Source organism: Leucopleurus acutus (genome assembly GCF_964270905.1).
Source record: "Leucopleurus acutus genome assembly, chromosome: 9".
Taxonomy (NCBI): domain Eukaryota; kingdom Metazoa; phylum Chordata; class Mammalia; order Artiodactyla; family Delphinidae; genus Leucopleurus; species Leucopleurus acutus.
Genome location: NC_139144.1, coordinates 76,061,691 through 76,076,726, shown reverse-complemented (window position 1 = coordinate 76,076,726; position 15,036 = coordinate 76,061,691). Strand labels below are relative to the sequence as shown.

General features: G+C 38.0%; 1 protein-coding gene across 4 annotated transcripts in view; it reads right to left on the bottom strand.

Moving 5' to 3' along the window:
* MET (MET proto-oncogene, receptor tyrosine kinase) overlaps window positions 1-15,036 on the bottom strand; it is a 128,099-nt gene that overhangs the window by 89,969 nt on the left and 23,094 nt on the right. For 3 of the 4 annotated variants that reach the window (XM_082845889.1, XM_082845890.1, XM_082845891.1), the window contains exon 2: window positions 2,743-3,959. In XM_082845889.1, coding sequence (XP_082702015.1) covers window positions 2,743-3,945 — 1,203 coding nt within the window. In that variant the 5' untranslated portion in view covers window positions 3,946-3,959. The remainder of the gene's footprint in view (window positions 1-2,742; window positions 3,960-15,036) is intronic. The other variant, XM_082845892.1, reaches the window with a different exon arrangement.

The following is a 15,036-nucleotide window of genomic DNA, read 5'->3' as shown; positions in this document are numbered from 1 at the left end:
AATGTGCTCTCTAAGTCCTAGGAAGGTTACTGTTGCAGTTTTCTTAACTTTGTCCACAGAGCACACAATGGTCCCTCCATAAAGATCTGACTGATAAGTTTTCTTAATAACAAAACTACAATATATGTATCTATTCACTAAACGTTATGCCAAAATAAAAACTTAGTTCCAAGAAATTGTCAGAAGGGTCACCTGATATCTTTGCCAAGACAAAATGGAGTTGTATTGCTTAGAGTATTTCCAAACTTTTTTTTTTTTTTTTTGTGGTACGCGGGCCTCTCACTGTTGTGGCCTCTCCTGTTGCGGAGCACAGGCTCCGGACGCGCAGGCTCAGTGGCCATGGCTCACGGGCCTAGCTGTCCCACAGCATGTGGGACCTTCCCGGATGAGGGCACGAACCCGTGTCCCCTGCATCGGCAGGCGGACTCTCAACCACTGCACCACCAAGGAAGCCCCTCCAAACTTTTTTGATCTTGTAAATCATTTTGTTTTTGTGTGAGTAACAGCTCTAGGTGCCTTCATTTTAAGATGAAGCTGGGAAATGACTGTATGCTGACTATTGGAACAATCTGAGGTCTTTCTGTGGCGGGTATATGAAAACTGATAACGTGGGTAGTTTCATTCTTGGAAGAATTCTGACCTTTAGTAACCAGAGAAGATAAACAGGCAAATAAATAGAAGAGATTGGAAGGTATCTGTCTCTGTGGAATTTGGCTAGTGTAAAAGTTGCCTTCCCTTGTAAGAAGACTACGTTGGCCAGTTCCACCTTGTTTCCCACAAGAATTTTTGTGATGGGAGTGATAACAGTTTCAGGTGTGGTTGGTGCATTTTGGGCATTTTTCCTGGGTGATAAACCTGCCCTGAATTTCATTGGGTAACCCTGCCTTTCTTTTCCCTTTGGAACACTAAAAAAGTCAAAGGGGTAGGATAAAGTTCAGCTGTGTTTTGAGAATTTCTAGAATTGATAAATACTTTTACATCTGGGGGCTGAAATGTACAAAATAAAACAATGAGATAAGATATCAGTATACCCTTGTAAGGTAAAGTCTCTTTAATTTTTAACAGAACAAGATTTAAATAGCAAAGTCGTGTGCTTTAGAGGCTCTGAAGGAATTCCCAGTAGACTCTGTTTTAAACTTGTTTCTGAAGCAATTCATTGGATGCAGGAAAAATGTTTTCTCTGAAATGCTATTAATATTACACTTTTATGTCCTAATTCCCAGGTTTCTGAAAGTCTCTTTGTTTCCTTTCATTCTTTGTCTTTTCCAGTGAGGAAAAGGGACAGCCTCATGAGCAATCCCATTGCTTCTTATAGATTTTGCAACATATATTAAATGTATCCAGGGAGAAATAAGTCTTAGTTGGGATATATATGTATGTATATTATGTATATTCATAGACTTTTGAGAGAGAAGAAAGTTATGTCTTTAGTTCACTATAAGATGGATTCATTTTCTCAGAAGCACTTTTCTAACTTTATAAATAAATTACTTAAGAGTTTCCATCTGGAGAAGTATCCTAGACATTTCAGCAAAAGTGAAACAAATGTTTCTGAATTATTATGCCCTTGTTATCATCTGCAAATTATATACTTTCTTTTATCAAGGACATGTTTAATGTTCTTCCTGCTTGCAATTATAACCTTTACCACTTAGACTGAAAACTGCTAGAGTAAGTGAGATGTACATTTTCAAAGTCAAATTGTCTTTAGAAAAGCTATAGAATTTGTTCAACCAGTTATGATCACTAGTGGTCATTATGTTAGGAGGCATAACCAGGTCTGTATGTTCAAATCTGGGTCCCCACCAAGAAAGCCCAAGGCCACAGTGGACTCCCAGTTTGATGCTCTTCCTCTAGCACCAAATGATCTGAGGACTAGCAGGATAAATCCTCTGGGTATAGCTGGTAGCCTTTACTATATCTAAATCGAAGCAATAAAGAATTTCCCTAACGATCACAGGGAAAATATCATTTCATGTAAGTACAAACAATCATCAATCAAGAATATTTATATCTATAAATATCAAATGCCAACCAGGTAAAAAGCAACAAATTAGAACTTGGTAGACACCTGCCCATTCAAGCACAAAGTTTATGTATTAAAGTCAAGATCCAAAGTATGGATTTGAGAGCAAAAATTTCCTCTGTAGTTTTCTAATTTATTCAGAGAGGTATATTAGTGCATTTAAAAATGTTTAATTTATCAACATTTTAGAAGAGTTTTTTTGTTTTTTTTAGTGAAGTTTCTTTAGGTAATGCCAAGAATAGAGACTGTTCACTCATATATCAGTGAGCAAATGGGATCTCATTAAAAAAAAAAAAAAGCTTTCAAAACCTAAAAATTAAGCATCTTATTCTAAATGTTGTAAAGACTGCATGGCATCTCAATAATTGTGTTTTACAGTAATTGCTGTTGTGTTAAACTTTATGTACATCTGACCAGAACTACTAAAGCTGATATGAGAAACAAGGTTAATAATCTGAAAAATACTGGCAAACCTGTAAACCCAAATTGTAAAAGTATTTTATATTTTCTTTTAGTTATCACATTAACTTTTTCTCAAGCTATGATTCTACCTTTAAATGAAGATTCAATTTCTAAATTTTCTTGGAGAGAATTTGCAAATATTTGGATAAAGACCATTTACCAAGCACCAGAAAGCCCTTTATATTCTCTTCTAGACTGATACCTATTATGACTTGTACCTCATAATTTGTAAGTAGGGAACCTGTATGACTTACCCTATTGAAGCAGTGGTCGTGGTTGGGGCCATAAAAATGCTGGAGACATCTCACATTGTTTTTGTTGACGATCTTGTTGAAGAACTCATTGACATATTTGACAGGGAACGCACAGACAGCAGAGCGATTCATTGGTTCGACAGAATCTGGTTTGCTTTGTGCAAACACCCCGTAGAGAATATCATCATTCAGGTTGGCACCTATTTGCTTAGCGAGCTGGGTCCCAGGCTTACTGACATACGCAGCTTGGAGAATATTAAACACTTCCTCCCTTGTGGATCTCTTTCTTCTCTTTTCTGTGAGAATACACTCCAGAGGCATTTCCATGTACGAATGCAAACCAGAGTCTACGGAACAGAACCTGATTATTCTTGTGTGAAAAGTCTGAGCATCTAGAGTTTCCCGTTGGACCGTCAAAAAGTAAATAAAATGGTTGCTTTCAAAGGCGTGGACATACTTAATGGGGTAGGAATCTCGGAACTCAGGTAGAACATCAATATAGGATTGGTCTGTCAAAAACTTAAAACCATCTTGCGTTTCCTTTAGCCTTCTCACAGATATCGAATGCAATGAATGATCTGGAAGGTAAGAAGAATTTATGGTATTGCCCACGAAGAAGTTGATGAATCGATCCTTTTCAGACAGCAGGACTTTGGTTCCCAGGGCACTCACCACACAGTCAGGACATTGGCTGGGCTCTTCATCTGCCTGTGGAGAGTACATGCAATGAACCTCCGACTGTATGTTAGCAGTATTGTCAGGTGGAAGGACGTGTCGCTGGCAGGTCCCTCTGTGGACACTGCCGCAGCTAATGAGTTGGTCATCATAGTACGTGTCAACAAGCAGAGCCATGTTGATGTTATCTTTCCAAACACCACCTGATAAATTGGCTTTGTGGCTGCAATTCTGACATGGGAAACAATCTGGGTGTTCTAGCACAGGCCCAGTCTTGTACTCAGCAACCTTCTGAAGGTCTTTGTCATTTAAAACATAAAGGTAGTTAATGGCACCGAGGTAAATGTGATGCTTGTGGGAAACGACATTCTGAATGGGTGTTTCTGCTGTGAAGTTAGGAAGCTGATACTGCATGTTCACATTCATCTTGGACTTTACTAGTGCCTCTTTACACTCCCCATTGCTCTTCTGCACCAAGGTAAACAGAAGCACAAGGATGCCAGGTGCAAGCACGGCAGGGGCCTTCATGGTGAGAAGTTTATCTGCCAAAACATGTTCAAGGCAAGAGCAGTTTAGTTGTCATTAGAAACAAAGAAGAAACTGAAAGAACTATACCAGTTAAACTATTAGAAACAAATCTTCCTAACTGGAATTTTTACATTGAGTGAAAACAAAAAACTCTAGCTGGTTTCACATAAAGATGCATTGTGCAGTTGGACATGACTCCACATAGTCTAATTTTAGAACTCAAGCCATGAACAAGTAATTTTAGAGAACCATTATGAGATGCAAACAATGTTCTGTAACAGCAACTAGGTTAGACTCATTCAGCAGCGAAGTCAGAAAAATAGCAAACTTCTTTCTTAACCTTTTGCTGGTTGTTTAATGTGGTTTAATATCTGTGGTTAATGACTAGGTTGATATTTAAACTTTCTCAGTTAGTCAAGTAAAGGAATTGTGGTTCAGATTCATTTATTCTACAAGTCACAGCAGGCATTGTTTCCTTGGGAGCATGTAGAATTACTAGGCTAAATTTAGCTTCCTTTTGGTGGAAAACAATCATAAATTCTAGAAGCAATATGATCACATGCTGTTTATAGGATTTTGTGTGCAGAGGAAAGGTATGGTTATAATTTGGCTATAACTGACCTATTGTTTTGGATAGACAAATGCTTAACTTAATGTAAGATCACTGGGAATGTAAAAACAGAAAGCTAAAAATGTATAAAATAAAATATAATCTTTAGGACTAAAGTCCTAGAATTATTTCTCAGGGAAAAACAACATATTGTTCGTTACCAAGTCAAAAGTTATTTAGTTAAAAGAACATTATTTTAACATTCCATTGTATGCACACGGACAGTATTTCTACTAGGAAGCATAAGTGGATTTGTTATTCAGGTTTTAAAAAGTTAAGGTGCACAAGTTATAAACATTGTGAGTTCTACTTATAACAGCTATAGGCAGGGTTAGAAAATAAAGGCCTTAGAGAAATAGAAACCAAATAGTTATTACTTCTTTCCCCCTTTTGAAAAAATGCATAATTCTGACAGGACAAAGGGAGCCTCTAAAAACATACTGGGCATTGTAACTATGCCAAAGACTAACTCTAGGTCCACAAAAACACAACAGAATTCACTGTGCACGGCTCTGTGCTTACACTATGGGAAATGGGACATGGCACTTACCCTTCAGTGAACTTACAGTGGGGTTGAGAGATAATACATATATGCAAATTACTATAATACATGGTATTATAATTTCCTGCATAGCAAAAACCAAATGCTTAAAGCATCAAGAGAGGAAGGCATGGCCTGTACTTAGGATTACTATGATCATGAGAAATATGGACAAGTCCAATACATTTCAGGTCCAGAAGACAAAGACAATGTCTGTTTGGTTCATCACTCTATCTCAAGGACTTGATATAGAACCTAGAACAGAGTAGGTGTTCAATAAATATATGTTGAATAAATGAGTGAATAAAAATTAAACAATAAGTTCAAAGTCGCAGAACAGATAAGAGTAGTAGCCAGAGATTAAAACCAAATTTACTGACTCCAAAATCAAAGATAATTTTACCCTACCAAACTGATAGGAATTACAGGCATTATTTAAGAGGTAATAGAAAGTCATTGAAGGGTTTTGAGCTGGAGAGTCATATGAGCAAGGTTTTACTCTAGGAAGATTGATCTGGAGGAAAAGTGGCTTAGAGCAGGGAGAACCTGGCAATGAGAAGACCAGATGACAGGCATTATAGCCCGTAACCAGGTAGTAAGGGCCAGAAGCAAGATGGTGGCCCCAAGAATAGAAAGGAAGGGATGAATGAGAGACATATTTGAATAAATAAGATTGGACACCTAAACTGGTGGAACACAAAAGAGAAGGTAAAGATAAGCAGCGTCATCTGGGAAAAAGTGGAACAAGTTACAAACTAGGGTGGTCAGTAGGAGGAAGTTAGGCTAAAGATCAAGGAATATGATAAGCTGGTTTTGAACATGTTGAGTTTGATGTGTTATTGAAATGAGTGAAAACGTTCTACTACAGGAATGACTAGTAGGTTTTACACTGTTTCCAGCAAGCAGGTTATCTGAAGTGAAGAATGAAGATTCCAAGCAGACAGCATATGTGCCAAGCAACAGAGGAGAATAATGAGAAGGATTTTGAGGAGAAGCCTGCTCTTACTGGGAAAGTGGCACGATTGGTCTTGGGTGAGGTAATATCCATCTTAGATGAGACAGAGGCAAGTATAAGCATAAGTGCCAAGTATCTGCCATCTGTGCATTAGAAAGAATGAAACTTCAGGACTTGATCTTAGTGGGGCAATTGGGATTCTAGTTGGAATAGAAATAAACTTTGCATGTTATCTGCACAGAGGGGATGGTTAAAACCAAGAAAGAGTATGTTCATGGAGGGAAAAGGTGAAGGAAGAGAAGACAAATGAACCAGATCTCGGAGAATACGCACATTGGAGAAACTAGTGAAAGAAGCAAAGAAGGTAAGTTAGTTCAGGGAGGCGTCACGAGAGCCAAAATTGCACTGTGTCACAGAAGGCAGGCGAGGGTCTCAGGAAGGTGGATGTAATCCACAGAAAAGCTCCTTGTTGACCTTTACAAGAGTATGTTCAGCAGATTCAACAGTGGTATCAGACCACTAAATTGCAAGGGTACATGTGATGAGGAAGTAGAATGTTTGTCAAAGGAAGGACAAGCAGAAGGCAATATCAGGGTTGAGAGGACTTTAAGTTGCAGGAAAGACGTACACTTATTTGTAAGTCTCTTTTTCTTCTACTAACGTTTGTTGGGTATCTACTAAAGGCCAGGCACTGTGGTAGGTCTTGGAACCCAGAAACACGGTACCTTTCCCAGGAAGCTCACAGTCACTTGGTGGAAGCAACGGGTTGACAGAAATTATGGGAATGTGTAGTAAGGGCAGCCAACCAGACTGGAAATGAGGCTAGAGCTGAGTCTTGAAGGAGGATGAGGAATGGAAATTCCTAGTGGAAGAGCAGTTTGTGCAAAGATATAGTGGCAGGAGAGACCATATGATACAATCAGGAAAAATGCAAGTAGATGGGCCTAGAGAAGCGGGGAAAACAAAAAGAGCAAATGAGGGAGATAAAAATTGTTCAATCAACATTCCAAGGGATCAAAAAGAGGCATTTCCAAGAGCCCTGAAAAATAAGAGAAGTCACTCTTTCTGAGACAGCAGGAGAAGATGAGAAGTCACATAAAGATATAGGGACATTTAAGGAGTTCAGGGAATATGATCTCAATGTTCGAAAAAATAAATTAGGGTATATGACCATCTGCTGAAATTGATGGTTACAGAGGAGTGACCAGGGACTTCAGGGTAAAGGAGGAGGTTTAAAATATCTACAGCAGGGTATGCAAACTGAGGTCAGCAAGAAAGAAAGGATTGTATAGTAGCTCTGAGGGCTTCCTGAAGACACAGTGTATATGACTTCCTCTTCACATTCATGAGATATGGAAGAAACCCAAGAAAGAAGGTCAAGGACACAATGATTTTAAGGATCCAAATGAAGACATCTGATTGAGGATATAGGCTTTAAAGGCTACAAAATTATAGTTGGACCAGAGGGCAAAGCAGAGCTTCAGTAAGGTATAAACCATATAATAATAAAAATAACAATAACTTGTATTGAGTGTTTACCACGTGCCAGGCATTCTGCTAAACCCTCTGATATACTCTTTGTAAACATCCTGTGAAGTAGGAAGTATTATTATTCTCCATTTCTAGATGAGCAAACTTGCCAAAAGTCACACAGAACCAGATTCAATCCCATGTCTGACTGACAGGAATCTGGCCGGGATGTTGAATGCTTCACTAACACTGGAGCAGCTTCCTGAGCTAAGAGGGAGAGTGCACTGGAGCAGAAGTTAGACAGAGCTCTGGTTCTGGCCCTTTCCCTCTCTAGCTGTATGACTTTAGGCAATTCATTCACCTCTGATTCCCAGGGTCCAACAGCCTCACATGACTGCTTTAAGTATCAAAAAGAGATCTTATCCTTGAAAGCACTTTGTTTGTTACATAGTGTATACATGTGTGTGTGTGTATACACACTTAAACATGTATAACTATATGATTGTTACATATGTGCATATATATGTATATATATGCATAAACTTGCTGTTTTTGAATGTAAGTCTCACTATTTTAAAGTATATTAGAAAAGTTTTGGCACTGGTAGGGGGAATAACAAGGAGTAGAAGAAAAGGATTTGGGACAAGTTGTTCTATTACAAGACAAATACAAACTACAAACTACAAATATGTGTCTAAACCTTCTAGAATACATTATGCAGAAAAATTAAATGCACTTCTCAAAATGCTATCAGTGTATCTTCTGAAATTGGGAACATTAGCCTAGTACATGATTTATCACTGTATTTTCTCTAGGAAAAATAATACGGGAAGAAAATAAACAAACTCTCATTGTCAAAAGAAAAAAAAGCATTGCAACCAATTTGCATCTTAGTTGATGCCCATTAATGCAGTGTGGAGTGAGAATGACTTTTTTCTTCTAGGCTTTTTGAGAGAACCTTCAACACGATCTTAAAAAAAAAAATCTGAGGTATTATGTTTAAAAAATAAGTTTCCTATCTGAAGGTTCGTACATGTCTTTCATGGTACTAAACCTCAATCAACTAGAATCCAAGAAAATGTACAAACTGTTATCTCATTTGATGAGATGGCAAATCATAAGAAACCAGTAGGGAAGGAGAAAAATTTTTTCTGTTTAAGGAAAAAACCCTGCAGAATAACCCTGGAGTTAGTAACCCAGTCTCCTATACTTTCTTCATATTCTCTTGATAGCAAATGGTGACGCCATTTTTCAGGTTGAGAAATCAAAAAAACGTTAATTAAAAAAAATTTTTTTATTAAAGCAAAAATATAGGACTAGGGCCCATTGTCAACAACAGAATTTTTAATTAAAATATGGGTTCTGTTTAACCCTCAGCTAACGAGAAAACTTAAACATCCTGTTTTATTAATCATTCCAATTAATTGAGGCCCTTCCCTGTTAACAATGGTGTGTGTTGGTCAGATTAGATCTTCTCCAGGAAATGTTTGTGTCCCTCACAAGGAATGGAGGAATACTTTGGGAAATATCTGTTGCTGAGCTATGCACACTGATGACACTGCCAGTTAACTGAGTGACAGCTGAGTGATCAAGTGCACAGGCTCTGGAGACAGACTGCAGGGTTTGAATCCATTCACTGTCTGTGTGACCTTCGGTAAATTTTTCTGAGCATCTATTTTCTCATTTGAAATATCGGAGTGATTATAGTACCTGTCTCACTTACGATGGTTACTCTGAGAATTCAATGAGTTAATGAACATAAACCACTAGGAGCAGTGCTTGGCACAATAAATATTCTCTATTATTGCTTGTTCATGCCCTCAACAAATAGTTTTTGAGCATGTACTGTGTTCCAGATACTGTGCAGAAGATATGAAAATAAATAAAGCACTTTCTAACTGTGAGATGAAGAGGCAGACAAACAGACTACAGTTTAAACTCAACGTGGAAATGTCTATGGGAGCCCCTCAAGGGGAACTTACCCAGGCTAAGGGAGTCAGGCAAGTTTACTAATCAATCAGACGTAGTCCTTTCCTCACAATGCATTCCCAATACTGAAGCTCAGCATGGCGGGCGAGTGGGGTGGAAACCTGAGTTTTGGTTGTGGCAGTGCAGCTGAATGGTCGTATGACCCAAAGCCAGTCACCCAACTCCTTTGGCCTTAGCTGCTTTCTTATTTGTAAAATTACAGTGTTGAACAAGTTGTGTGCTGGAGGCCCCTGGAACAAGCTAATGACGGCTTAGCGTACGCATCTCTTCCCAACCCGTGTTCAGTGACCTCATTTTGGTTGCTTGAAATCAGCCTTGGTGGGAGTATTTACCCCATAGAAGTTGGCAAACACTAAAAATCAGGGCTTATTTCCCCCCTGGAGGGATGGTTGTTAAATACTTACAAGCATACCCCTGGGTTGAACCAATGAACGCAGAAGTATTTTCCAACTCCAATAATTTTCAACTCTGAGATTGTTTTTCTACGTTTTACTCCAATGCCATTGAACTGGCATATATTGCTCTCTCTTCTCTATCTATATCATCTGCCAGATCAGGCTGTGTGAGCAATTTTCATATTTATATTGGGAGTGACTCCAGAACTACTTTCATCTTTTATGTATTTTTGCCTTGATACATTTATTCCTGTGATGTGCTTGGATCAGGCTTTCAATATAAAATGTCTTTTTACTGTTTGTTTTTTCTTTCTTTCTTTCTGAAACAGCACTGGCCATTTAACCAACTTTGAGTTCCTTACTAAAAGGAACACGTAAAGATGATTCAAACAGACTGACTAATTCATTCTCTTAAAACGTCATGCACGTAGCAGGTGAAACTGAATCACTCATAAAACATTTCCGTATTTCTTTTCAGTTGATAGTTAAGATAAACTCACTGGCAAAACATTTCCTGGGAGTGATTATCTCAGTGGCACCTTGGTCATTAAACTATTGGTATTTAGGGGTATTTCCTTTAAAGAGGGCTGCTCTATTAGCTACAAATACCAGCTTAACCTAATGGTAAGACCACATACTCAACTCTGTCTGCCATCTATCTACCTCTAGTTTTCTCATTTAACTAGCTTACATTGGGCTTTTCATGCCCTAGAAATCTAGAAATACAGTTAATTCTCTAAGAGTTATTGAGTAACTACCTGTGCCTATCACCACTACTACTGTCACCATCATTGCCCTCATCAACAAAAACCTGTCTCAAAGCATATACCTGTGTTGTAAGCAAGTACTGATGGCTCATGAAAAAAACACAACAGGTGTCATGGAATAGCTTTTTAAAAGAGAGGGACTTTCAAAACTTTGACACAGGTAACTCTGCTTTCCTTAGGAACTGATTTTTCTTAGAAATCATAATATTTTATAACTATATATATAGGTAGTACTTTATAGTTTACAAGATGCTATCAACTACATCACCTCTTCTAATCTGAACGTTTTCTTAGAAGGTAAGCATTACTCCCATGTTTTCCAGGTAAACTGTTTCAGGGGAAACTCCCATGTTTTCATGACAAAACTGAGATTCAAAGAGGATAAAATATTATCTAAAATATGATAAACATGCAAGCTAGTTCTTATAAGTGTATTTCTAATTTTTTTAAGTATGATGCTTATTTGAGCTGTTTCAAATTATTTGCATTTCCTGGAAAAGATTTTTGTTCTAAAGGCACAATATTTTGAAAACTTTTTCTGCATTTACCTGCCCAGCCCCTGCTCTACTACTGGCAACTCTTTTGAAAACTCTCCCCTATCTAATGGGGCTGTCAACCACCTGGCTTATCTCTTCCCCACAAGGTGAGCTTGCAAACCAGGCTGGCCTTTTAGTGAATTCTATTCCTTTGACCCAGAGCTTGGACAGGGGTGAGCATGTGACTAAAGCAAGGCGAACCAGGGTCTTTTGGGGTTTAATATAGATACTGGGAGGGGACCTCTCTCCCTCAAAAATCACTAGCACTAAGAATGATATTAACTTGTACTGTCTGATGACCATCTTTGTCAATGTGTGGAGAAAGCCTGCCTGAGCATGAAAGTGACCCAAGAGGCAGGGGATCCCAGACATGAAGAAAGGCAGGCCACTAATGCTATTGTGTAAGCATCTGCATCCACCATGTCTTCAGCTAATGAGAACCAGTAAATTTTTCCTTTCCTCCTTTCTTTCTCTTTCTTTTTTCCATCAGCAGTTTCATTGTGATTTTTTAAAAGATTTTAATTAATTAATTTTTAAAATTAATTAATTTATTTTTGGCTGCTTTGGGTCTTCGTTGCTGCACGTGGGCTTTCTCTAGTTGCGGCGAGCGGGGGGGCTACTCTTCGTTGTGGTGCGCGGGCCTCTCATTGCGGTGGCTTCTCTTTGTTGTGGAGCACGGGCTCTAGGACTGAGGGCTTCAGTAGTTGCAGCACGTGGGCTCAGTAGTTGTGGCTCACGAGGTCTAGAGCGCAGGCTCAGTAGTTGTGGTGCACAGGCTTAGCTGCTCTGCAGCATGTGGGATCTTCCTGGGCCAGGGCTCGAACCTGTGTCCCCTGCATTGGCAGGTGGATTCTTAACCACTGCTCCACTAGGGAAGCCCCTCATTGTGATTCTTTTATTCCTTGTGCCTGAAAGTCCTGACTAAACAACGTCCACTCAAAGATTCTACAAACTTGTGAATTCAAACACAAAGTCAAGTGCATAAAAGCAACTTTATAGAAAACATTCAAGTAATTGGCAAAGACAGTTTCTTTATTTACTTGAATAATTTCTTTAAATATTTCACTTTGCATTTGGAGATATATCTACTAGTTAAAATTTCTGAGGTGCTACACTAGTTTTTTTCTGCTCTATAGTTTCAAATTCTTCTACAATATTTACTTAACATAATCTCAAGATAGAAATAATGTATCTAAGTGAAGAGTCAAAATATAAAAACTAGAAAACATTTCAATCCTGCTTATAAGTGTATAAAGGATTTATGATGATGGAAAATGGCCGAGGCCCCGTATTAAGGAAACTGCAGTCATAAAAACAGTCATGGCTAAATTCTCCAGGAGGACTTGCCAGAGTGAAATCCTAAGGAAAATTCTTAGCCCTTTCTACATTTATATTATTTCCATTAATTTGAAAAGTAGGCCCATAAAAACAAAGCTAAGGAGAGAAGATTCCAATAGGAGATTCCTGATGACATTTAAAATACTGTATTTATAAACACTCACTGCTTATGAAGAGTCATATTATATCACATAATATTAATCAAATATTTGTGAGCTCCCATTGCATACCATGCCCTTGTCTAAATACTGAGAGTTTCTACCCTCAAAAAGTATACAATCTGTGGATTTGAACACAGCAAGATAAATGCTAAAAATCTAAATATGTAACCTAAATTGAAAAGTGACAGATCTACTGGGCTGTCGAGAAAGCAAATTTTAAAACATGCCTTGTTCAACATTTGATTCCTAGGCCTAAAGCTTTAACACTTAGTGTTATTATCATCAAAAAACCTAAGCTGGGCTTCCCTGGTGGCGCAGTGGTTGAGAGTCCGCCTGCCGATGCAGGGGACATGGGTTCGTGCCCCGGTCCGGGAAGATCCCACATGCTGTGGAGTGGCTGGGCCCGTGAGCCATGGCCTCTGAGCCTGCACGTCCGGAGGCCGTGCTCCGCAACAGGAGAGGCCACAACAGTGAGAGGCCCGCGTACCGCAAAAAACACAAAAAATGAAAGAAAACCTAAGCTGACTTTAGAAAGATAAAACAATACATGTCAAAAATCCCTTCTAATGTAGACAGACACTACCTTGACAATGATTTCTAACAGTAAGTCAAAAGGACAGAAGAAGTCTTCAGGGTTTTTCAGCCCACACAACTGCTCATTTATATGACCACATTTAAATGATTCAAAATACCCATGAGTTAATCTTATGCCTAATATTTACAGACTAGTTTGCTTAACAACATTGTTCCCAATAACTCATAAGCCTTCTGGAGAACAGGTGGGTGTAGTGGAGAGAGCATGGGCCTTGGTGTCATCACACTCTGATGTGATGTGAATCTGGGCTTTACCATTTACCTACCTTCTGACTCTGAGTGTCAGTTTCTTCATCTAAAACATGGGGATAATAATGGTACACATCTGTGGGTTGGCCAGGAGTGTTAGAGATGAATCATGAGACACTGGCATTCAATTATGCAGCATACACTGGCATCCAATAAATGTAGCTATTATGCTTACCCTCCTAAGTTGTGTCTTAGCCAGTTTCTGCGTACCTTCATCAAAAATGAGGAACTTGGCACAGTCCACTATGTGAGCCCACTCCAAATACTTGCTATTTCATCACCTTGGCCCTCTCATCTACAGTTTAAATAGTGTTATTTCTTATTTTCCCACCCTTTGGCCCTCTTGTGGTTTTCCTCTAAAGCTGTTTCAAGTTCCTGACGTCCTTCTTAAATTATCCTCCAAGAGATATGGGGATATATGTGTATGTATAGCTGATTCACTTTGTTATAAAGCAGAAACTAATACATCATTGTAAAGCAATTATACTCCAATAAAGATGTTAAAAAAAATAAATGAAATTAAAAAAAAAATTGTCCTCCAAGACATGGTAAGGGCCTTCCATACTAACGAAGAACAACAGATAAGGAACCATTACTTTACCTCTTTAAAGAAGAGCAAACCCATGCCCCCACTGAGGTTTAGGAAATGAATATATAGGATGCTCAGTTAAATTTGAATTTCAGATAAACAATGAGTAATTTTTTTAGTATAAATATGTCCCATGAATGTATATTATATGACATTATGAGTTGTAAGCAAATGGAGAAAAATAAGGGAATAATCACCCTTTTTACTAACAGAACTTAGATTGAAAATATTTTGGCCAAACCTATTTATCTGTTGGAATAGAACAGTATTTTTAAGGTTTTTGTAGCACATGTATGTTGCAAAACTGCATACTTTTTTTTGTCGTTGTTGTTGCTGTTTTGATGCTGTGTGTCTAAAACATGCTGTTTTCAAAGTGGTTATCAGGGTAACCTGTTCCTAACAGGTGGTTTTAAATATCATGTGAAGGTACAACTATGTAAAAGGAAGATTTTTTTTTTCTACTAAAAATCAAGGAAAAGATTTGTGTGCTTGTAGAGAAAAGTTATAGTGTATACGGCAACCTGTCACTGACATTAATTTCTGAAACAGAAGAAGTATTCCTATATTAATATGTATACTTTATTTATAATAAAAAGCTTATTAAAATTCATATATAGGTCACTATAGGAGAAAACAAGTTAAACATGGTACAAAAATAATTTTCATGTGTTATAAATATTGTTTTAGCAGCTCCTTTAAACATTTACTCTTGATTATTATACAAATGTTGCTTCTTTGAGAGAAACCTAAATAGTGCTCTTATTCAGATTCTTATCTAATATTGTATCCCTTCTTCCAATAAACATTTTAAAAGTTGAAAATGACTGAATCATAGCACAAGAAAAAGCCAACATGCATTTTCTAGTTGTCAAACATGATCAAGATAATTGTCAAACT